Below are 23,228 nucleotides of genomic sequence, written 5' to 3'. Positions count from 1 at the left end.
CAGCACTATGAGCCAAAAAGCACCAGAACTGCTCACGGCGCATGCGCAAACATGCTTCAACATGGCTCGCTAGCTATTTCCTTATTAACACTATATGTCGATGATTAACACACATTGGCCATTTTTATTTATACACTTGTTTTCCACACACAATGACAAGGATTGTCAAGAAAGCATGCTTGTTGTGTTTATGTCAAATTAAACTGAAAACATCGATTTACTTTATTTTTTTCGTCTTCCTCCTCCAGCTCCCGTAAATCCCTGTGTGTTCTCCTACTGCAATCCCGAAGGACAACAGACATCAATGACAACACAATAAAGGTCTGGCGTGTTGTGTAAAAACTTTTATTTTTAGATCTGATGTGTTTCTACCAGATGTACAGTGTGAGCAGTCAGGTCACAACCGAGAACTGGGTCGTACAGTTTGAGCTGAAGCTGAATGCTACGATTGAAAAAGTTGCACAGTGTCTGTCTGGCTTAACAGCAATGCGACTAAAGTCATCATTTGCATTGTTTTACTGTGTGGGCGTCGGAACGAGCCCCTGCACTTTGAGAACAAACATCTCAGCTCTAAAGCCGGTCTTATCCGTGTAAGTCACACGTCACGTGATCAGGAAGTAGAAAATCCGTGTGTTAGGGGATCGTTTTGGGCCGCTGCTGTAAAAAAAGTGAGGCGCAAATCGGAAAAGCTTCTGCCGATCTCAATTCAAAAACGGATTACGAAAAAACGGATAATGCTTGAAACGCGCGGATTCTTCATGATGTAAGAGGCGAGTCTCCGCTTTGTTTTGTTAGTTTTGGGGTTGACATCGTCATAGAGCACAACGTTCTGGGAGTCTTTAAAAAAATCTGTGAAAATGCTGAAAAATGCTGGCAGCGAAGTGCTTTTCTGCTCAGGAAACAGCTGGCAGTTAATGAGTTAACTGTCAGCATAACGTAGATCTGTCGGGCTTTTCTGAACCGAACAGGGTTCTTTCTATTTCCTATCAGAAGGAGACTATTCTTATGTTCAGCCTGCATGTTAAATTCAGAGTGAATTATCATTTTCTAAAATAATGAGTAAAAAGGGTTTCTCAGTGAACCTGGCCTTTAACAAATCTCAAAACCAACACAAATCATGAAACTAATAACCATAAAAGTCTAAAGATAGTGGGAGTGAAGCATTACACAATGGTGTTAAAAGGCAAACCATGTCAAGTTCTAATTCATGTCAGCCCATCAAATGGATGTAGATGCCTCACATTAAGAGCAGGGGTGGTCCACCAGGTCGTAAACTTTAAACTGTAAACAAATCCCCGGAGGATCAAAAAAACAAAAGCAGGCCTGGAAAGGAATCTCTAAAATCAACCAACCATCCACAACAGTAAAAATGACTGTCGAATGAGATTTACGGCCAATTTTCTATATCTGAGCTCTTGACAGATTTATCTGTGCCACACCTCACAAACAGCAGCTCAGGACCTTTGGGTTTCCTGAAGCACTGGTGAGGTATTTAGACAATGCAAGTTTCCAAGATCGTACAGACAACATACTTCAGAAGTAAGCAGCTGTGACTTCAGCTCTCTGAATGAAACAAAGTCTCTGGTTTCACTGGGAAGGAGCTGAAGCAAACAGAGTTCAAGTTGAAGGCGTAAAGGCAGATAAAGACAAACGAGGCTAGTTGGAAGGGGCAGAAATTGTTTTTAAAAAGCTCAAGGTGGCAGAGACAGAACAGGGTCTGTCTGAGTCTTCCACCTTGAAAACACCTGTCTCACAGTGGAGAATACATCAACATCTGTTTTAAAAGCTCTCTACTCTAGATTTGAATAATTATTTTCCTTGCTCTAGATTTAAAGTTCTGTTCCTGGATGAAAAACTGGAAAAAGGTTTTCAGATCAGAACATTAAGAGACCATAACGAAATATGAGTTGGAGTAAAAGGATTGTATTAACCTTCAAATTTATATATACGAAAATTGGGTGCAACTAGTTTGATTCACTGTCCCACAAACCCAGCGTAAACACAGAGTTTCAAAACTCGGGCTGTACCTCTGGACTTGTTTTGTTCCCCCACTGCCTCTTTGTTGTCGATTTCCAGTCTGCATGTGAGATAACACATCTTTATCTCTGTGCATTCCCAAGAAAAAGACCTCTGCTTACATCTCAGAAGGAAAATTAGCTGTTTGTTTGGCTGAGAAGTGGTGCAGATGGGACTAAAAAAGGCACCGGGAGGAGACGTGACCCTACAAAATTCTTGTTCTCATAACGCTGTGATTAGGAGAGGCTGTGGGAGTGGGCGGAAAAAATTCTATGGCAAACATGGACTTGACTCTTTGCATGGGGCAAAGCCTACAGCCATACCCAACTCAGGCTAAATCCGAGCTGTGCGGCTACTGACAACACACACCGCACATTCTCATATCAGAGGTCTCAATATGCAGGATATAAAAGTGGGGTTAGTTGGGCAGTTTGTGACTAAACTTACAAAACCTCAGTAAATAAGACCAGATATTAAGGTATGATGGACTGTGAGACCTCAGCAAAGACTGGCGAACAAAGTTTGTGGGGGAAAAGTCACAATGATATGAGCATTACTGGAAGAACAGCATGATCATTTCTGCTGAGTTACACATAATTGTTAGCATGAGTACAATGAGCCAGTATAATAATTGGCTCTGCAATTATCAGCCCTAAGCTACAAACCTATCTGCTCAATTTCACTTCACAGGGCTCAAGGTCATCGATTCAACCGGTTAAATAAAGTGCAGAATCGGTTCCTGAAGCATGCTGCTGGCATAGTGAACTTTGTCACACCAGCAGGATGGTCTGATATTGTTGCAGTTAGTCAGCTGCTCTCCAACAACACTGACCTGTCACATGCCACTGACTTTGCCTGGGGTTAAGTGGGCAAACCGGGCCACTAATGAGCACATACAGTAACTGCCAAGAACTACATATGGTGAAAAATGGCCACTAGAATGTTTTCTTTATCGCTGACAGGAATTATTTATGGTAACTTTAACCTAATGAGTCTTATGAAATGTTATAATGTTATAGATTAAAAGCTTTAGGAATCACACAAAAGAGTGTTTAATACTTTAATCAGATTATAGAAAAGTAGCTGCTTCTATTCAAATTTGTTATATAACAAAAACACAAAACTAATTAAGTTTAGCATGCACCTTTCCATAAGGAATGTTACTAGCTAATGCAACTGGTTTTTACCCTCTGATCAAAGGTCTTTGAGCTGCAGTCCTAACAGCTGCTGTGTAGCTGGGTAGACTATGCATATCATATCTAACAGATTCCTGTGACAAATCACAGTCAACTCCCTTTACATACCAAACACTGTACTGGGTGTATCAGGAAAGCGATGCTTTTACTGCCTTAAGGTAAACTTTCCGTGCTCTAATTTTTCTTTTTTCACTACAGAAAGTCAGAGGAAATGTTCTTTTTATGGTCGAACATGAAGAAAAACATAAATACTGATTTCAAAGGCTGATTTAAATGTTTATTACTAAAAACTTTTCTGAAGGAAGCAGCCATGTGCATCAAATGTCTTTTTTATACAAGCTATACTTCTTTTGCTCATTAAAGTTGTTGTTTTATAGAAATAACTAGATGAAATGCCGATGCACTGCCTGGTCTGAGCTCAACTGCCTTAGGCTTGGTGGGGTATATGCTGGCAGCACAGGAAGTGGTGGCTGAATATTTTGAATAGTTTAGTATAGAGTTTTCTGGCTGACCCCTTTGTGGACCAGAGCTAGAGGTGGCAAAGTGGCAGAGGGGAAACACACACAGGCTGCAGCCGGAAAAAGGAAACAATACAGCTGAGCTGATGAATAATTAAAAAGAGCTTGGTTACATTAATTGGTGCAAAAGCATAAATAACAGAGCCTGATATTAGGAAAAAGGGGAGAAAAGTCTTTTCAGTAAACTGCTAACCCATCAGCTGTGTTCAGTCACATTAAAGCATAGAAGGATGTTTCTGCTGACGTATTCTAACAAGTTATAACAGAAAGGAAAAAAGTACAAAGGCATAACAGAGTGAAGAATCAGTACGAACCAGTCATCCCACATCACTGAAGTGCTGACTGGGAGGCCAACTTGTCCCAGTTTGATTAAAAGCTTTTTAATTGTACTACAGAAGCCTAACATGGTCAATGCTCCCATTTAAACCGAAAAGATCCTGTAATTGACATAATAGAAGTAGAAAGTGGCGATTAAAGACACTAGTGTTTTTCCAGAGGAAGTCCAGAGAGCTGCCACTGTCGACTGATTTTCAACATTATAAAGCAAAATGAATCGATTTTTTCTCACAGTTCTTAGCAAGAACGGAAATATTTTCTGACATATGAGTTTAGGTAACAAATCAAGATGTACCATCTGCTCGACACGACTGTTTCACACGCCTGAATAAACTGTTATCAGTCTACCGTGCCACAATGACTCACGTCCGTTTCCTTTCGAAAGTCTGCTCATTGTACATCGGAGGATGTGCAGAGATGGTGGTTCAGTGCTAACAAGAGGACTAACTTTGCTTGAGAAACAGAAGAGGAAGATGGTGAGAGTGGAAATGTTTGACAGAAAAGCTGAGAAGGAAGCAGAGGTTCTTACAAACCTGCACATTTCTCGACTGAAACCACTGTGGGGACAAAATTGTTTGCTGGATGTTACACATAAGTAATTATTGCATTATTTTAATGGTTGAAATCTTGTGAGGAAAATAATCTAAGCTAACTCCCAAATTAATTTTAAGTAATTTTCAACTAAGTTTTGCAAAGGTTTCTAAGGCTGAAAAAGCTTTTTGCATTAATACGGCACAAATCCACTTCATAGCTCCCTACACAGTCCAACTTTGTCATACCACAATACACAGAGAACCAGTGAAAAGACGATAGCTCTTGGGCACCAGTGAGCTACATAAGCTGACGAGGAAGAGCCTGGAGAGAGGATGAATGACTCAAGTCCAGCTGCCTGCCATCCTTTCCTCACATCCTCATTACTCACAATGCAGACACGAACTCTGTGCGGCCCTAGGCACTGAAACCTGGTTGTTCAATGTTTGTAGGAGTCCAAATTAACACACAATTTTAACAGTTTCTGGTTAGCTTATTTAGAGCTGACAACATTTATGGTATACACCACAGAGTCCCAGCCTTGAAGGTCTTCCTCTGTTAAAAAAAAAAAAACTAGATTTTTTTTAACACATAACCAAAAAAGCTGTGATATTTGGCCCATGTGTACATGCTGAAACTGTGACATTTAACCCTCCACAGAAACAGTCCATTAGTTGACTCAGAATAGCTTTTTCTCTTTTTCATTTCCTTAATTTTGCATCACCATGCTTACTTTACGGTAAACCCAAAGACTGAAAATAAATAACTCGAAAATAACTTTTCTGAGGAAGTCAACTTAAAGTGAATAAAAAGGCTTGGTTTCAGAGAAGGAGTGCTGTCCTAATGTCAGTAAGGTCCATGTGATGTTGGTCTAACCACACAGTAAATGTTTTTTTTTTAACATTTTACCTTAATTTACTTGAATTTCAGAAAGCGCTGAACACAGGATGTGTCATGCTAATTAAGAGCAGAGTAGCAAAATAATCTAAACATGCTGCCGTAGCTGTGTTAACCAACTTGAATTTATACAAAATATTATCTTTAATAAGCTTTGATTATTTTCCACAATATTAAAATACTGCTATTTTGCGATGTGCCATGCCTGAAATTCGAGCACCATGCCTACGAGATTCACCCCTTCCTAATTTTTTATTGGGTTAAAATAAATTGTGGATGAGGAACACGCATGGATGACTGAGACCTTCAGTATTGTGGTTCTACCTAGATGCTGTTTGTACACATGGTCAGAGCTGTTCTTAATTCTTTTATTTAGAAACATTTCCACACACAAGCACTAAACGGTAAATACTACACAATGTATAAAATTAGTCTTACACACAAAACACACACAGATCTGTGCTAAAGTACGGTTGATAAATGAGGGCCCTGGACGTTTAAAAGAAAATCTTTGGATGCAAAAGCTGAAAGATGTCTGATTAACAACACAATTCCAACTGAAAACAATGGCTTTTGAAAAGAAGTGGAGCCCAGTCAAGGACCTTTTCAGATGAGATACAAGCTTATGCCTAATTGATTTAATTAACCATGATACATTTAGTTATTATTATTATTATTATTATTAATGTTTTATTATTATTAAAAACTATTATTTTCTTCTTTCTTTGTAAAGTGTACGCCTTTGTTATATTTATGGCTGGTATTTGAAGTGTGTGGGGCCCAGTCTCAGGACAAAATCATTGTTATGTATTTCTATTCTTTATTGTTGGAACAATAAAGTTAAAAAGAGACGATCTTTAGTTCAATGAGAATAAGCATAATACTGTTTAAACAGAAGTTTCATATGCTGATTTAATTTTTAAAAAATCAGCATTTGATCAATCTATCCTATCAATTAATCAATCACCATGGTCCTGGAGATCTTCAATTCAGCATGTTTTAGTTGATTCCCTGTTCCAACACACCTGATTGAATGGCTAAATTACATGTTTAGCAGCTCATCAAGCTTTCCAGAAGCATGTTAATCAGCACGGATTCCATTCAGGTGTGTTGAAACTGGGAAAACACTCAAACCTGCTGGATAGCTGATCTTGAGAACCAGGGTTGGGAACACCTGGTTTAATGGATAAAATCTTGAACCAAATGTTGTGCCCAACCACTGAAACACTACAAAACCCTTTAGTTAAGCATAGATTCTCTATGCTGTGTGTAACGAGTAGAAACACAACAGAGAGCCTTTGCTCACAAGGAATTTTTGTAAATGAGTTTGTGCATACTTACCGCACTATAACCACTCTGAAGAGGGGACTAACCTGTTCTCTACAAAGAGCATTTTGGAAAGAGAACAACACCAAGGACTTGCTGTTCTCATTCCTAGAACAACTCGTAACAAAATATATGATTAAATTAGCCTTGATTAAAACAAAAACTAAGTTAGCCATTACAGGCTACTAGTAGCACATGCGTTTAAATGCCTCTGCAGTCACCCTAATTGGCAGTGATCCCCTGACACCACCACAATGAGATAACAAGGAGTGTCCAGTAATGCCAACTAATTATTTTTCTTGCAGCACTCAAGCCTTTTCAGATTTCTTTTAGTTAGAAGGCAAACCTGTTCTGCTCTCCCCACCTAGTCCGCCTTCCCCAGCATCCACTGATTTCCCTCTTTCCTATTCACTCTCATTGCATTTTTAATCACAAGTGTCCATTTTTGCTTATTTTAAACATATTTTAATCATTTTCTAAAATCTTTTTTATATTTTAAATTTTTTTGTTTTATGAAGCGCCTCATGATTTTCATCTTGAGAGGCGCTATAGAAAAGATTGTTCTCTTTCTTTCTTTCTTTCAAACTTGAAAGACATTTTTAACCACTTAAAAACTGTATTTCATTTTTGTTAAGCAGCGCTGTCTTGGTGAAAATCAATAAAATGGTTGGAAACCAGTAAAGAACACTGCAGAGGGAAGTTCTGGTAAACATAATTGATAGCTGCTAAACCTGGTCAGCTATGATGTTTGCAGAAAATGCTGCTGGTTGTTTAAGCATAAAGCAAAGGGTTGTCCAAGCAAAAAATAAATAGCAGCTTCAATAATCACTTATATCTGAACAATGTGAATGAAATACATAAAACATGGTTGTTCATCTAGTTTTCAATGTCTTCTAAACCACACACACATTGGTGTGGTCACCACACAATTACATTTCCCGATTTGTCTCCTTTTCTCCCTTAGCCTCATTTTTTAAAATCTAGGCCATTATTTGGTGCCTCTCTTTTCTCATCTCCAAGACAGCACATACTGTAATTACCTTTTCACTAGAAAATACTCATGAAGTACTTAATCCTCAGACCTTAGAGCTATTCACAAATGGTGAAAAGATTTCAAATATAATCAGATAAACTGTTTGGACATGGAAAGCTGTCACCTTCACCAAGTTGAGCTGAGCTGAGCTAGCAGAACTTGCAGATGAAACAGCAGCTCTCCAAACTTTTCATCAAATTCAAAGTTCAACCTGTGCTACCTTCCTTCTTGTAAGAGTGGTGCACAATAAGTCAAAGCAATATGTGCAATCCACGCAAAAGCAGCTTATGGAGCAAAAAAATGACGTTGTTAAACAAAGAAATGAGACCCTACATAGCATGCAATGAGGCTGAAATGTTTACAGCAGAAACTAGGGGTCAGGATCTATATGTGTGCATAATAAATGTCTTTAACAAACCCTAGCACAGCATCTTACTTATTATGAATAAGGGTGGTCTCCAAGTTGTCAAGAAACAAGAAAAAAGGTCTCATTTATGATCATCAAGAACGTAAATCTCTAATAACAACACAGAACAATTTGTTCTTGAAAACTGCACTAAACACATAACTGCATTTGACCCAAATGTAGGGCTGTACAATGACTAAAACAAATGTCAATGCAAGAAACTTTAAGCTAGGCCTCAGGCCACAGCATGAAAATTATGCCAAAACGTCAACTTCCCACATGCATGTCAGATCTTCCAAAACGATGGTTCACTTAGGACAAACTGTACAAAAGTGCTCTTCAGACCTTAGAGCTATTCACATCTATTCAACTGACAGGCAAAATAATGCTTCAAACTGATCCTAGTCATCTAAGAATCATTAAAGCTTAAAATTCAAGACAAGTACTAGGCTCCAGCTAATCTTCAAGTCAATCCAGTGGTAGTGAATTAGTGCTGGCAGCTGTTTTAAAGGCTGCTGTCAGCATTAAAAGGTTGGCTTTTCTTTTATTCTTTCATCCAACCTGGATGAGCAGTTGAATTAGTGCCTATCGACCGGATCTCACCTTTCCCAGTTGCTAAAGAGGCAATTAACACGTGATGAAAATTTCCGGCAATACGAAATTTTAGCCATTAACCAAATGCTTCATTGCGCTACATGTTTACAGTAAGTGACATTTGTCAAACTTTCCAAGGACCCAAGTTGCTACAACCTAGTGACATCATTTGCGGGCTATCTGATAAATCCAAGAATTTTTGGCATCCGGTTTGTTTTCTTTTGTTGACCCACGCTCATTGACTTGTTGGCTGATAAGAAGGGCAGTCTTTTCATGTGCTGGAAACAAACTTATGTGCCTCTGACCACAATGTGATTGCTTCAAACCACCATAAAAAGAGGAAAAAGTCATCTTTACTCAGTCTGGCATTTCCTAATCGGTCTACCCATATTATATGCTCACACTTGTGACTCAGTAGTGACAGAATGGAGGGTCAGTTTGCCAACTTTTATCATTCTGCGATAATCAACTGTTGCTTCATTTGTAATGTTGGTTAGGAAATAAACCTAGACAAAGTGTAGGCAGCTTGTCAGACCAATGTTTGTGATTGACACGAACGTGTGACACCACAAGGACAACTGTTTCTTCAGAAGACAAAACAAAGGTCATCATTGTAACAAACATGTAGCAAAAGTCCATTTGAAATAGGACCACCTATCAACATGCCACTAAGCTAACTAGTTTTGTTTCTGCACTACCATCACTTGATTAAATTTAGGAATTAAAAATGCTTTACCCTTGAACTGATTTTTCTTTTGTAGGCTGATTTCAAAAGGCTCCAAATACTCACGTGTCTAATTATGTGACTGCTCTAATTTTAGGTGCCAAAAACTACTTTCCATAACACTATCTTGGGACATCAGTCATGAACAACTAAAGAACGGTAATTTAAAATATTATTAAGCCCACAGGTGCAAACAATTATACAATCAGCCTTATAATTATAAAAGCTTAAGATTCACGTGCAACTACAGCTAGCAACATGTCAACTTCTCACACCAATTTTCAATCAGCGTCATTGGGAAAGGTTCTGTACTTTAGTCAAAAAGAAAAGGTCAAAGGACAGCAAAAAAAAAAGCATTTTAGAGAGAACATGTTTGATGAAAGGAAGAGCCTCAAGCCAAAAAGGCAGCTAAATGTTCGTCAGGCACAGGACAGGTTTGTGAGTGCTGAGTCACTCCGGCTTTGACAGATTTGTAAAAATCAAATATACGTACAAAATGTGCCATCTATTCAGATTTACTTTGCACTACTGGTCAAGAATTTATCAGATTATTATTAATCTACTTTATCTTTTTGGAAATTAAATGAGACAAATTTTGTCTAAAAAATTAGCTTTAAGTAGTATTTTTTTCTTAATAAATACATGACCCAACACTGCTAGGCTAAATGAGAAAATAAAATAATCATTTATAAAACAATAATTATCACATTTCATTGAGCAGATAAAATAAAAAGTCTGGAAAGGAGAATCAAGCTGAAAGCCAAGCTTTCCAACTAATGAAAACCAATTTGTCCCAGAGGCTGCTTCATCACTTTACTTGGCAACAAAAGCCCACTGTGTACTGAACACAAATGCTAACCATTTCAAGCTGCAGGGAAATCATTGTTATCTCACAACTCCGCCCCCACAAAGCATTGTTCTACTTTTGTGATGAACTCTAATTCAAAACAGAACAATGTAACTTGGAGCAGATTCCTGAGAGACTCAGTCTGTACAAAGAACAATGCTCCTCTGCCAAGAGGAGAAAGTTTAAAAATCCATGCCAAGTCATGTACGGGTGTTTTCTTTGATAGGTTAGGTCCTCAAATACATTTAGAACGGAGTTCTGAGTGAACAAGGCATTTTAATTACAGCTTACTAAAGTTATAATCAAGGCTCTGGCTGCCAAGTTGCCTATGGGTTCCAAAAGCTAAAAGTTTTTGAGGTTTAAAGATTTCTTTATTAAAAAATGCAGATAAGACAAAAATGAGAAGATACAAGTAATCAAATGTTTTCAAAGTTGAGACAATTATTAAAACTGTGCAACCACAGACATGCCCAAGCATTGTAAATACAATCAGTGGCTAAAACGATTCTACAGACTTTAATAAACGTGGATGCAGGAGGCAAAATACTATCACTGGGGAAATGACTACAATCAATATACAATTCACACACTTTATTTTAATGATCACATATCTCATTAAATTTGCTGTGGTCTCTTAAGTCCTCTTCAGACAGGCCATGAAAAACGGAAATGTTCAGGACTCTGTCCATAAGACCTTTGTGTCTGAATACAAACATCCGGATAACGTTTTCCGTAATTAAACCGGACAACGCCCCTAGTAACAGGTCAGGACTTGTTACGGACAAGGTGGCTGCTTCAGACTGATGAGGTCGAGTTCCGGACAGGGAGGAGTGGGAGGAGGAGGGGACCGGGGGACGCTAAGCGCACCTAGATAGCTTGCTCCTGTAGAATGCGGCGAACCATGGCAGCTCGCCTCCTACGGTACCGTCTAGACGCGCGACGGAGCACTTCACACCGCTTCCGTGATTCCTTTAACCATTGAGCTTCACCATCCAGGTCTCTTATGCGTCTTCGTGTGCGCAGAATTATGCTTAACATAAGTCCAATCTCCCCCTCCCCGCCAGTCAGGTAAAAACTCTGCATCGCATTTGAATTTAAATCTGCCATCGCTATTGGCTAAGAGGTACACTATGATGTTAGATAGTACATTATGATGTCACAATGTCGTGAGTGTGTGTATTTGTTAGCGGCTCCACCCTCTCGGTCTGCAAGGCAACAGCATTTGTTGCAATTTTCAAACAGGAAGTGGGAGTTGAGTAAGAATCTGGTAGGGGTGACTTGCTCTTTAAATACCTCCATCTGCTTCTGACTCAAAGAAAAGTCGACATCTAAATGGTCCAAAGTTGATGCCAAAGTCGTTTCAAACAAGCCATCCCCATCTTAGTTTAGCTCCGTTGCAGTAACATTCTGTCCACCAAATAAATAGAGAGCTGTGATTGGACAGGCACCAGACTATCCGGGTATGCAAAGATTCCAATGGAGCGTAGCTAGACCAACATGCAGAGCAAAATAATTTTGCTGCGGTAACTGAAGGTCTAGATTCTAGGCTAGTGGTCTCTAGTATGAATTAATGCCTTGAGGATAAAAATGGTTGCATTTCCATTTTAGGAAGTGGAAGTTAGCCAGAGAAGTGTGAGGCAGAAAACTGCAGGATTTGGAGTCTTACTCATTATTATTCATGATATTAAACACCTTGCCTCTGATTGGCTAAAAGCAATGCAACTCTTCTGCTACCTCGTTTGCATGGCACCGTTGATATTTCACCTCCACAAACAACACAAGCCTAAATGAGTTGTTCACTTTGCACCTGCATCATACCAGATGCAAATTTTACAAATTTATCTAAATGTGCTTCTTGTATTTTAGCCCACACAGTTAAATGGCCAACAAGTCAAAAATTCATCAGATCAATGACCAAATCAGCTTAAACTAAACAAACCCTTGTACCCTTCTGAGTTGATTTATAATTTATCAAGACAAATTAGGTCGATTACAGGGATAAAGGCGGATAATAACCCCTCACAGGTGGACAACAAGTCAACACCAAGTTGAGCTTATGTTTCAGCTCCAACCATCCTCACGAGGCCTTGAGACTGTGAGCCAGAGCAGAAGGTAGCCAGCATCCTGCTGATTCAGTCTGGCCATGTCAGTACTGCCACAGAGAGGATTACAGAGTAGCAATTGTTGCTGCAGGTGTGTGTGTGTGTGTGTGTGTGTGTGTGTGTGTGTGTGTGTGTGTGTGTGTGTGTGTGTGTGTGTGTGTGTGTGTGTGGTCATCTGCCTGCTGCCAAAATCTGTAAAGTTGGCACAGACAGCAACATACGTATTTCACTGAATTTAGATTTATCTACATAAACACACACTTACTTGTTGAAATTACCTGGAAATCAGCTCTTATCACATTTTAAACTGATTCAGTTCTGAAGCCTAGAAAAATCATAACCCAGCTTCCTTTGAATACAATATATAAATCTCATACAGAGACTGGATCATTTGTAACGACAGAAAAAAAAGCACACAAGTACACAACCGAGGCCTACATAAATACAGGACAGACTACGCACGTGTTTGGACACCAGCACTCATTTAGTTATTCTTGGCTCCAACAACACCTCTCTAGCAGCACGGCTTGCTGCTTAAGTGTTGCAACATTTCAGCTCAAGCTCTGTGAGGGGTGTCTGACAGACTCTAAAATACAGTGTGTACATTTGGTACTATAGGCAAGTCTGTATTTATGAGGATCAAAGTTGGAACGATGCCAGCTTCTTTATGTTAGGGGACTTACTTATTCTCTCTCCAGGAAGGAAAAACAGCTACTGCATTGCTTTATACCCAACCCAGTGGCTTGTTGATACTCTCAAGTTTCAACATCCTTTGTTTTGAAACAGATTTGAAGTCTTTAATGATCGTTAACTATTGAAAAATCCAGAAAATTCCAACATTTGTTAATGTTGTCATTTGCTTTCCATTCCAGTATTTCCACAATACCACACTTCTATAGTTTTAAATGTGAAATTCAAACAAAGCAACGCTTCAATATAATGCCTTTTGAGTTATAACATGCTTAATGTGGGCAATGCAGAAGGGAGCGGCCTTCTCCACAGTGTCCACATCGCTGTAGAAGAATGTTTAGTATGAGGGCAAACTTCCAGCTGCATTCTTAAGTTCTCCATCAGTCTGTCATAACTCCATATCAAACCTCTCGTCCTTCAAATGTACAACAAATGAGACAATTTTAACAAAGTATAGTTCTACAAGTTGCTAATTAGTTAAATAAAATCAGAAAGGTATCACCAGAACAGCAGTTTTTGCATCTTACCTGTCATCATCCTCAATGATGGGTATCTGGATGTTAAAAAGGCTGTTGACAGATGGGGAAACCAAGGTGGGACCCTCGTCAGCAAGACTCAGAACGCCATCTTTCCCAGGAACTACACTGGTGGAACTTTGGTGAGGTACGACATCAGAATTCTGCCCACTATCTTCTGCCTGGTTACTGAAGCCAGAGAAAAGGCCTACTGCGGCTCCACCAAGAGCTCCTTGGAGCTGGACATTTCCTCCATTGTTGAGCACTTGACTCAATACACCTGGAGGTATGCTGATTGTATTGGGCACTGTGGCAGGCACATTCTGACCACCACTGTGAGAGCAAGTGGTGATGGTTGCAGAGGTTGCAGGAGCAACACCTAACCCTCCTGAAGGCAGAGTCTGGTTGACAGGTTGCTGCAGTGGGTTTCCTGGAAGAATGAGGGGCATGACTGGTGCATTGATCACTTGCTGTAAAAGACCTTGTGCTGAGCATACATCTACAGGGAACCCTTGAGTTCTTGTGCAAGCAGGTGTAAATGGGGGTGAGGATCCTACAGGGGACGTCATTGAGGGTACGTTTTGGGCACCTGAGCCAAAGTGTTGCTGATGATAATCAGGGTTGCTGGAGGAAAAGCCAGTGGGATGAGTAGAATAGGCTACCTGCTGGGGCTGCGTAGCCAGAGGTATGTGTGGCTTCTGCTGCATGGCACCTTGATGCACACCATTGATGCCATGAGGGAGAAAGGTTTGGGGAGTAATGGGCTGCATATTGACATGAGCCTGTTGTGTTTGCTGTGATGCTGTAGTTGTAAAACCCATGGGCTGGAAGGCACTTGCTCCACTCCCAATCTGAGGGGACAAGCTGTAGCCTTGATGCAAGGGATCTGAAGTGTGGGAGTGGGTGGGATGTCCAGCAGAGACAGAGAAGCCACTATCAGTGGAGTTTGCCAAAACACTGCTACTGACTATGAAATTACTAGTGACTCCTAATCCACTGTCTCGGTCTATACTTTGATCATGTGTTATAGCTGGCTTTATGCTGTCCACAGTCCGGTTAACACTTGAATCTGACTCTTTCTCATAGAACTCAGTACATGTCCACCTGCCCCGTCTGAAGGGCTCTCCAGTACCATGGTCAAGTTTAATGACCCTAAACCTGGAACTACAACTACTGCTGGGAGCAGTGTGAGCCACACTGGCAGCCGGAACCGTGTTGGAGCTAGAAGCTTGAGGCTGAGCTGGACCAGGCACACTTCCCCCTGCATTATGTGGGGTAACACGACCAGTGAGTGTATTTGTAGAAGAGATCCCTCCGTTGACAGGACCTGCGTTGTGAATCTGTCCCTCCTGGCAGTCTCCAACATTGTTCAGCGTCTCATCCGGTGAGCTCCTGTCACACACACCCTGCTCGATCCGAGACAAGTCAAATACTTCCGATGACAAGTCCTCAGTCCGTGACTCGTCCGGGTAAACCATGCTCTCGGTGTTGTCGGGGATGTGGCTGGCATCTACCTGAGCCTGGGTGACACTCGTAATCTGGAAACAACTTTTCTTCTTTCCTGCTAGTTTAGACATCGTGTTGACAATTTGGCTCAAGTCCGCCCAGATGAATCGACGAACTAACGTCTTACGAAGCAGTTCACAGTTGAAAAGTGAAAAAAAGAGACGTACCGTCACGGTCTAGTTCCATACTGTTCATCTTACGTACTTAAGTTTAAGGCGGTCTCTCAGCAGTAAATGTATTCCTCGCCAAATTAGCACAGGTAGCTGGTGTCGGCTAGTCTTCGCTTCTGGAGAAGCATATGCGCCATCGCGATGTAAACAAACTCGGCAGCTTTTCAAAAAATAAAAGATAATCCAGCGGGAGACGAAGAGGAACTGTCTCAAAGTAGGAGAAGTTAGCCCCCGTCGTGACGACGGCTCTCTTTTAGCAGCCAGCTGACAGAAAACCACTTTACCACAGCTGCAGTGAGCTAACGGGCAGCTAACTCCTGCCTGCCGCTCAACTCCTCCACAAGATGGCAAAAAGGAAGTGCATCATAGGAAGGGAGGTCAAACTCAGCACCCGGTGACTCATGAATTTACTCACAAAGAAACGGCTTAAGAAACTTTTCATTCATGGGGCCTCTGTGAAAACAGGAGCCGCTGGTAACTATACAAAAGCGAAATTAATTTCACACGGTTAACCGTTAAACACGATGTTTTCGTCATTTCCGATAAACGTCATATCCGGTAGAAAGACGTAGCAAGTTATTTTAAAATCCGCTTCAAAGTTTTTTTTCTTTTTTTAAAAAGTGTTCTGAATAAGATTAAATAAAAAATATAAATAAAACTCATAAATAAATAAAAATCAGAAAAACAAACTTTTTTATTTGAGTATCATAGAAGCAGGCAATACTTATTTTGACATTGTGCATCAAATAACTGTGACAAACTGTGATTTGTCACTGCTAATTATATTAACCATGTATTTGTATAAATAACTTGTTAAATAATTTTGTTTCACTCACTACAACATCAAATTACTCCCTAACTTTTGTGATTAGGTGCATCTTTTATATAATTTCTATTTTTTAAAACTGTATAGACATACCTGTAAACAGTATCTGCCTGAAACATGCAGTTTAAAGTCTGCACCAAAAGCAGTGGAATGAGTCACTGTAAGACTTGTATGATTTATCACATTAGTCTGGGGAATCAGTGTTGATTCAGTCAGACTCACTGATCAAGCAGGTGTTGTTTATGAGTCAGCAGCACTCCAAGTAATAACAAATATCTCCATTATTGCTGAGAACAACTTCATAGCCTGTCATTTTTAAGAAAAGAAAAGTTTTAGTGGTTCCTTTTACCTCTCAACATTGGCTGTCCTCACAAATTAAGACCATCCTAAAGCTAAAATAAAAATGTTCCTGTCGAAACCACAGTTTTTACAGTATTTCATAATGTGTCAACGTCATCCTGGCAAGTGATAAGAGACCAGTTTGAGAAGCACACAGCGATGGTTGCTTTGTTGACAGACATCTGTCATTTAGAACCAGTTTCCAGCTAGGTTCATCTACATACATCTAGTCTGACTGGTTCTAAAGGCAGAATCTGTAATTATTGAAACTTCCTTCATTTGAATTCAGCCCTGCTTTATCATTAGCATCACCCCACATTACTTAAGCTTTTTAAATGTAGGACACACAGAGTGTAAAGAGTGGTTTGAGGTGCTTTTGATTTGAGGTTGTAACTTTGAGGACAAAAGCAACAGATGTTTTATTGGAAGAGAAGGAGCAGGGTGGAGTTGGTTGTGACACATCTCATATCTGGATCTTGTGTTGCAATCATCAGATGATTTCACAATTCACACCTCAGTTCGTGCTGCCACAATGATTCATGCTTCAAATGAGTAACGTAACACAAAGGCTTAAGTTACATAACTCATCATATGATTCAATCCTCGAAGTTTTGTATTGTACATATTTCTAATATTATTGCATCCAGATTGTGTTTTTGGTGACTTTATTTCCTGACAGTGACTCAGTTGCGATCACCAGATGACCAGCAGTTATAAGTCGTCAGCAGGCAGTCAAAGGCTTAAGCTGCTGGGTAGTTTTGTCACAGGACCAGCACATGATGCAAAAACAAAAAATAGGTCAGAACTTTGACCTGTTTCTGAATGACATCACTTGTGATTGTGGTCAGTCAGCTGTGTTGGTTTTGTTGGTGGGTTAGTCGTGTTAGTAATGTTACTTTTTATTCCATCTATCTGTCTGTCTGTCTGTCCATTCATCCATTTCTCTTTCTATCTATCTGCCTGTTATGGCTCAGGGACATTTGGGTTTTTCCCTGTGTGTGTGTGTGTGTGTGTGTGTGTGTGTGTGTGTGTGTGTGTGTGTGTGTGTGTGTGTGTGTGTGTGTGTGTGTGTGTGTGTGTGTGTGTGTGTGTGTGTGTGCGTGCGTGCGTGCGTGCGTGCGTGCGTGCGTGAGTGAGTGAGTGAGTGAGTGAGTGAGTGAGAGAGAGAGAGAGAGAGAGGGGATGCAGCACCTGGCTCCAATCTCACTGGATTGCCTCCTGGACCCCCAGCTGGCAGACACCAGTTCAATCAGCTCAGATGTGCTGTGTGAACCATCATATTGCAGCGCCATCAAGACCACAGCAACCGGCAGAGCTATCCACCATTCATGTGTCTAGCTGGTGTCTAGTTCTGCTCAGAACCAACACTCGACTGCTGTCTCGATTCCTCCAGCTCTAGCTTGGCGACTCGATGCAGGGACTCCCACGCTCTTCTCCTACGCCGTTCCGGCCATGAGAGCGCTACTTCATTAGCTAGTTGCTGAGGCTTTCTGTTCCCGCGCCTGTGCTGCAGAAGTTGAGCAGCTTATTGGCCAGCACGCCGCTGTCCAGTTTCGCTGCACCGATCCAGTTATTACTAGGCTCCCAGGAGCTCTGGCTTACTGGAACGACGTTAGGAGCCTACTTAGCTTTGCCTTTTACTGAAGCTAGTTGTTTGGTGTGCTACTCCCATCACCAAACACGGATTGTGACACAGCTCTTCACTGGGCCCATTGTTTTGTGCAGCTGTCTCCGCTGACAGCAGGACTGCTTAGGCGTGTGACTCGAATCTGTGCTCTGCTGCTTTGCCTATGCTTCCCGGACCCCCGGCTAGCAGAAACCGGTTCAATCAGCTCGGATGTGCTGTGTGAACCCCAATATTTCAGCACTATCGAGACCACAGTAGCTTGTGGGGCTAACCACCATTCAGGTGTCTAACTGGCCCGAGTTCTGTTCTGCTATCTCTCACACATGTTTTCCCTCACCAAGCACAACCATACCTCCTGCACAGCGGGAATGCACATCTCACTGCGCCACCGTTCTGGTCCTTCGGGTCGCGGCTGCGTACCCCGTCGCTCATGCGCGTGCTCTGCTCCCAACAAGTTTTTCTCTGCGGGATGCGCTGGAGCCTGCATGGTTGTGTTGTCTCGCACTTCCTGCCCACCTACATGACTCTTTGGGGGAGGTGTGCGTGGTTATCTTCATGTTCAAATCATAAGTGCAGAATTTTGAAACAGTGTTTTCAACAGATGGTTCTGTTGAGCACTCTGTCGGGGTTCCCCACATGTTTCCCACACCTAAAGCACCCATTTCTGGTGACCACTCAGCTTAGGTTCACCATGGGTTGACTACAGCTGCTAACTGCTTTAAGGCTGAGGGACGATGCGCTAACAAGGATCGCACTTCCTTCGCTTAGCTGTCAAACCCTCCACACACAAATCTTATGTGTGAACGTGATATTAAACAAGAGCTCCGTGGCGAGCAATGCGGTCTGCTGATGAGGCAGCAATCATTCGCCAGAGAGGCAACCTCTCATGCTTCCACAGTGACTAGGAAGGCTGCCATGTTCCTTCCTGCATCGCCGGTTCTTGCGCCCGCACGCTACAGCCGAGCGCGCCAATCAGCCACCCGAGCTTATGGCCCATCCATCCTCTGCGGCTGACATGGGCCTCCCGTCCTCCACGGGCAACCCCTTGGGTTGCCCCTCCCTTCTGTGGAGGTGGCAGTCTACAGAAAGGGCTGAGGATGTCTCGTGTGCGTCAGAGCTTACGGCCTTACCATCCTGAAAAAACCAGATCTTGTCTGATATTGGAAGCAATCCAGGGTAGGGCTTGCTCAGTACCTGGATGGGAGACCACTTGGGACTACCAGGTGCTGTAACCCAGCCTCTGCACACGCAGCTCCTCTCTCATCATGCCCAGGCATGGACATGTGCTTGTCACATGGGTGCATGGATACACAATATCTACATGGTCAGGCTCCAATATCGGTATTGCCCTTCTCCATTTGCAGGGACTGTGGAGACCAAACAGACATCAGATCAGTCTCGCTCTCAGTTCAGAACTGCTGGAACTACTGGGAAAGTCGGGAGGAATCAAGCCTATTCTCGATCTTTCTGCTTCGAGGCAGTAAGACACTTCTGCCTGTTGGCCAGGTTCTGAGTTATGTGCATCCAGGCGATCAGTTCACCTACATCAACCTGAGAGATGCCAATTTTCACATTCCGGTGATCCCAAAACACAGGAGATTCCTGCGTTTTTCCTTCATCAGAGCTCAGTTTCAGTGCAACATACTTCCTTTCGGGTACTCCCTTGCACCGTGTGCCTCAAGGTGGCGCTCCAACCACTATGCGCCCAGGGCATGAAAATCCTAGATGATCTCCTGCTTCTGACCTGCTCCAAGTCCGATGCAGACTCGCGGACGTTGGCAGAACTTCAGGTTTGGGTTTTCTGTAAACAGGGAGGTGAGTTGATGACTCCGCCTCAGGTGATTCTTGGGAGTGGAACTGAACTCCGGGATCATGAAAGAGCACTTGTCACAGTCCGGGATTGTGGACTTAACTGCGATGCTCAAGCACATGTGCACACATCACTCTGTGACGGCACTGACAGTCATTAAACTGATGAGCATGATGAGACGCATTCAACGTTGTCTCTGACGTCTCAAGGTTCGCCTGATCCACCACAAGCGTTACATCTTGTCCGTTCCTTCCTCGGTGAGGAGGGATCTGCAACATCAGGTAGTCCCCGGACCCTGAGAAGACGAGTCCCGCTGCATGGCCTCCCATGCCTCAATATTTACAGTCTCATTCTGTCAGGATGGGTGGGGACTACATGTTTGTCCAATTCAGTGGGCGACAGCTGGCCTCCATGAATTTATGCGCGCCTAAATGTGTTTAAAGTCCTGATGATCCACAAAGCGACTCTCCACTTTGCATCTCTGCTCCAATCCACAATGTTGTTGTTCACTCAGACAACCAAGTCGCAAATGTGTATCGTTAAGGCAGGGTTTACTCTGCCATGCTTCTGTGGGTAGCCAGAACACTTCTGTGCTGGGCTCAGACACACCTGTCTATAAAAGTGGTTTGCAGCCTGGGCATTTTGAATGTTAAAGCAGACATCATGTCCAGATGTGGCACACATCACTGGGGGGTGGCGTCACCACCCCGATCTCGTGTCTCATTTTGGGAGAGTTTTGGGGATGCGGCTGTGAATCTGCTTGGTCTTGCGAGAACACACTCTGCAGACTGGGGTTCTCTTTGAGCTCACAAGATTGTCCCGTTCGGTATGGACGCTTTAGCCTACGAATCATGGCTCAGGCTCCTGCTTTACATTTTTCCCCGGTTCCGCTAATTCCCAGCCTCTTGGTATGAATTGGGCAGGTACAGCTATCAATTGTTCGGGTAGCCCCTCAACGCAGCGCAGCTCCTTGGTCTTCGGAACTGCAGCTGTTGGTGACAGTGCGTCTGTAGTGCCTGTTTTGGATGGGGGATGCGCTTCTGCAAGCAGGCGGAGCCGTCAGACACCCACAAATCCTGAATCTACATTTGTGGGTTTGATTGCTAAACAGTTACACTCAGTGTCTCTTGGTCTGTCATCCGACATGATCCAGACCATTCAGAAAGCTCGCGCGTCATCCACAGTGGTCTCATATTCGGCTAAATGGGCTGTGTTCAGCGCTTATGTGAGGAGTGTACTTGATCTCCTCTCCTGCCCATTAGCCAGCATTCTGTCTTTCATACAGATGTTGACACATGAATGTGTGACTCTGCACTGCGATCTGGCTGTGGTTCTGCGCGGGATGTCATAGGCTTCCTTTGAACCTTTGTACCAGGTTCCAATAAAGGCTTTGTTCCTCAAAACCACATTGTTGCTGGATTTGACGTCATTTGAGAGAATTAGCGACCTAACTCCTCTCTCTGTCTTGCCATCTTGTCTCAGGAACTGGAATGATGGGTGTACAGCTGTTCTCTGACCCAAACCCAGCATTCTACCCTGAAGAGCATCACAGACTCTTTCAGGTCCTGAAACATTTCTCTGGTGGGGTTCTCCTTCCCCTCATGTGTCAGAGTAAGGTGATGCATCCCACCTGCTATGCCCAGTGCATGCGCTCAGACTCTTAAGTCTCTCGCACAGCTCAGCTGCGCACTCCGCAGCAGCTGTTTGTTCACTACAATGATTGTTCCAAAGGACAAGCTCTGTCATCTCAGCGTCTGTCACATTGGCTGGGTGACGTCATCACAAGTGCCTCATCTGGCTTGGACGCTCCAGTCAGATTAAAGTACATTCTAATCAGGCGGTTTCTTCCTCTGTTGCATTGCGGGCTGGAATGTCTGTAGCAGACATATGCATGGCTGCTTCATGGTCTTCACCACCGGGTTTACCTCAGAGATGTGTCCACCAGCCTCGTTACTGATGTGGTGCTAACGCACAGCTCAGCTTAATCACAGCTGTCGCTGAAAGTTCTTATCAGAAACTTTGCAGTTTCGCTTTTGTCATCCTTGTGTTCTTAAACACCTTTGTTGACATGTCCTTACAGTATGTCACATTGTGTCGTCTTGGTTGTGACAGTTTATCCCCCACCAGTTGCTAGTCAACCTTGGGGTTGATTCTCATCAGCTATGCACTTTCATATGCTGTCATCATGTCCTCCAGCTGTTCTCTCATGTTTACGCCCGCCGACAGCTGTAGAGGTTTATTAGGTGGAGCCTCTGAGTCTGCTCAGGTTTAGTTCTGAACCAGTGTGGCGTTGACTATATCTGGCTCCGCCTTTAATCCAATAGGCGATGGCTTAAAAGGCGGAGCTATACGAAATAGAACGTTGGTTACGTGTTGTAACCCCAGATTCTAGGAGTATAGCGTAGCCCTTTAAGCATCCTGGCCCCACTGGTTCTTTGGGCTCAATAAGACTTATGGAGATGAGCTATGCTCACTGGGCCCTTTTATGGGGCCAGGGCCTACCTCGGAGGTGGGCGTACATAAAAGCTCTTCAATGATTGGTTAAGGGGGATGGGATTAATCCAATAGGCGATGGCTTAAAGGGCTACGCTATACTCATAGAATCTGGGGTTACAATACGTAACCAATGTTCTGTCAGGTTGAATAGTGAAAGTTGGTGGATAGCCATTAAGTCAGGGCTCTGGCTGGGCCATTCAACTACAGTCACAGAGTTGCTGTGAAGCCACTCATTCGTTATTTTAGCTGTGTGCTTAGGGTCATTGTCATGCTGGAAGGTAAACCTTTGGCCCAGTTTGAGGTCCTAAGCACTCTGGAGAAGGTTCTTGTCCAGGATTTCTTAGTACTTGGCCGCATTCATCATTCCCTTGATTGCAACCAGTCATCCTGCCCCTGCAGCTGAAAAACACCCCCACAGCATGATGCTGCTACCACCATGCTTCACTGTGAGGACTGTATTGGACAAGTGATGAGCAGTGTCTGGTTTTCTTCACACGTACAACTTAGAATTCAGGCAAAAAAAATCTATCTTGGTCTCATCAGACCAAAGAATCTTATTTCTCACCATCTCTGCGTCCTTCAGGTGTCTTTTTAGCAAACTCTATGTGGGCTTTCATGTGTCTAGAACTGAGGAGAGGCTTCCGACGGGCCACCCTGCCATAAAGCCCTGACTGGTGCAGGACTGCAGTGATGGTTGATTTTCTACAACTTCACTCTGGCCAG

General features: G+C 42.6%; 1 protein-coding gene across 1 annotated transcript in view; it reads right to left on the bottom strand.

Annotated features, from left to right (window-relative positions):
• The window catches only part of LOC107392740 (TSC22 domain family protein 2), a 37,531-nt gene extending 21,594 nt beyond the window's left edge, over positions 1 to 15,937 (bottom strand). Inside the window, exon 1 of the mRNA XM_015970692.3 lies at positions 13,744 to 15,937. Within this exon, the coding sequence (XP_015826178.3) occupies positions 13,744 to 15,308 (1,565 nt within the window). The 5' untranslated portion in view covers positions 15,309 to 15,937. The remainder of the gene's footprint in view (positions 1 to 13,743) is intronic.
• Between the last annotated feature and the right edge of the window lie 7,291 nt (positions 15,938 to 23,228).

This window comes from Nothobranchius furzeri, chromosome 8 (assembly GCF_043380555.1).
Source record: "Nothobranchius furzeri strain GRZ-AD chromosome 8, NfurGRZ-RIMD1, whole genome shotgun sequence".
Lineage (NCBI taxonomy): Eukaryota > Metazoa > Chordata > Actinopteri > Cyprinodontiformes > Nothobranchiidae > Nothobranchius > Nothobranchius furzeri.
This window is presented reverse-complemented; position numbering and strand designations above follow the sequence as displayed.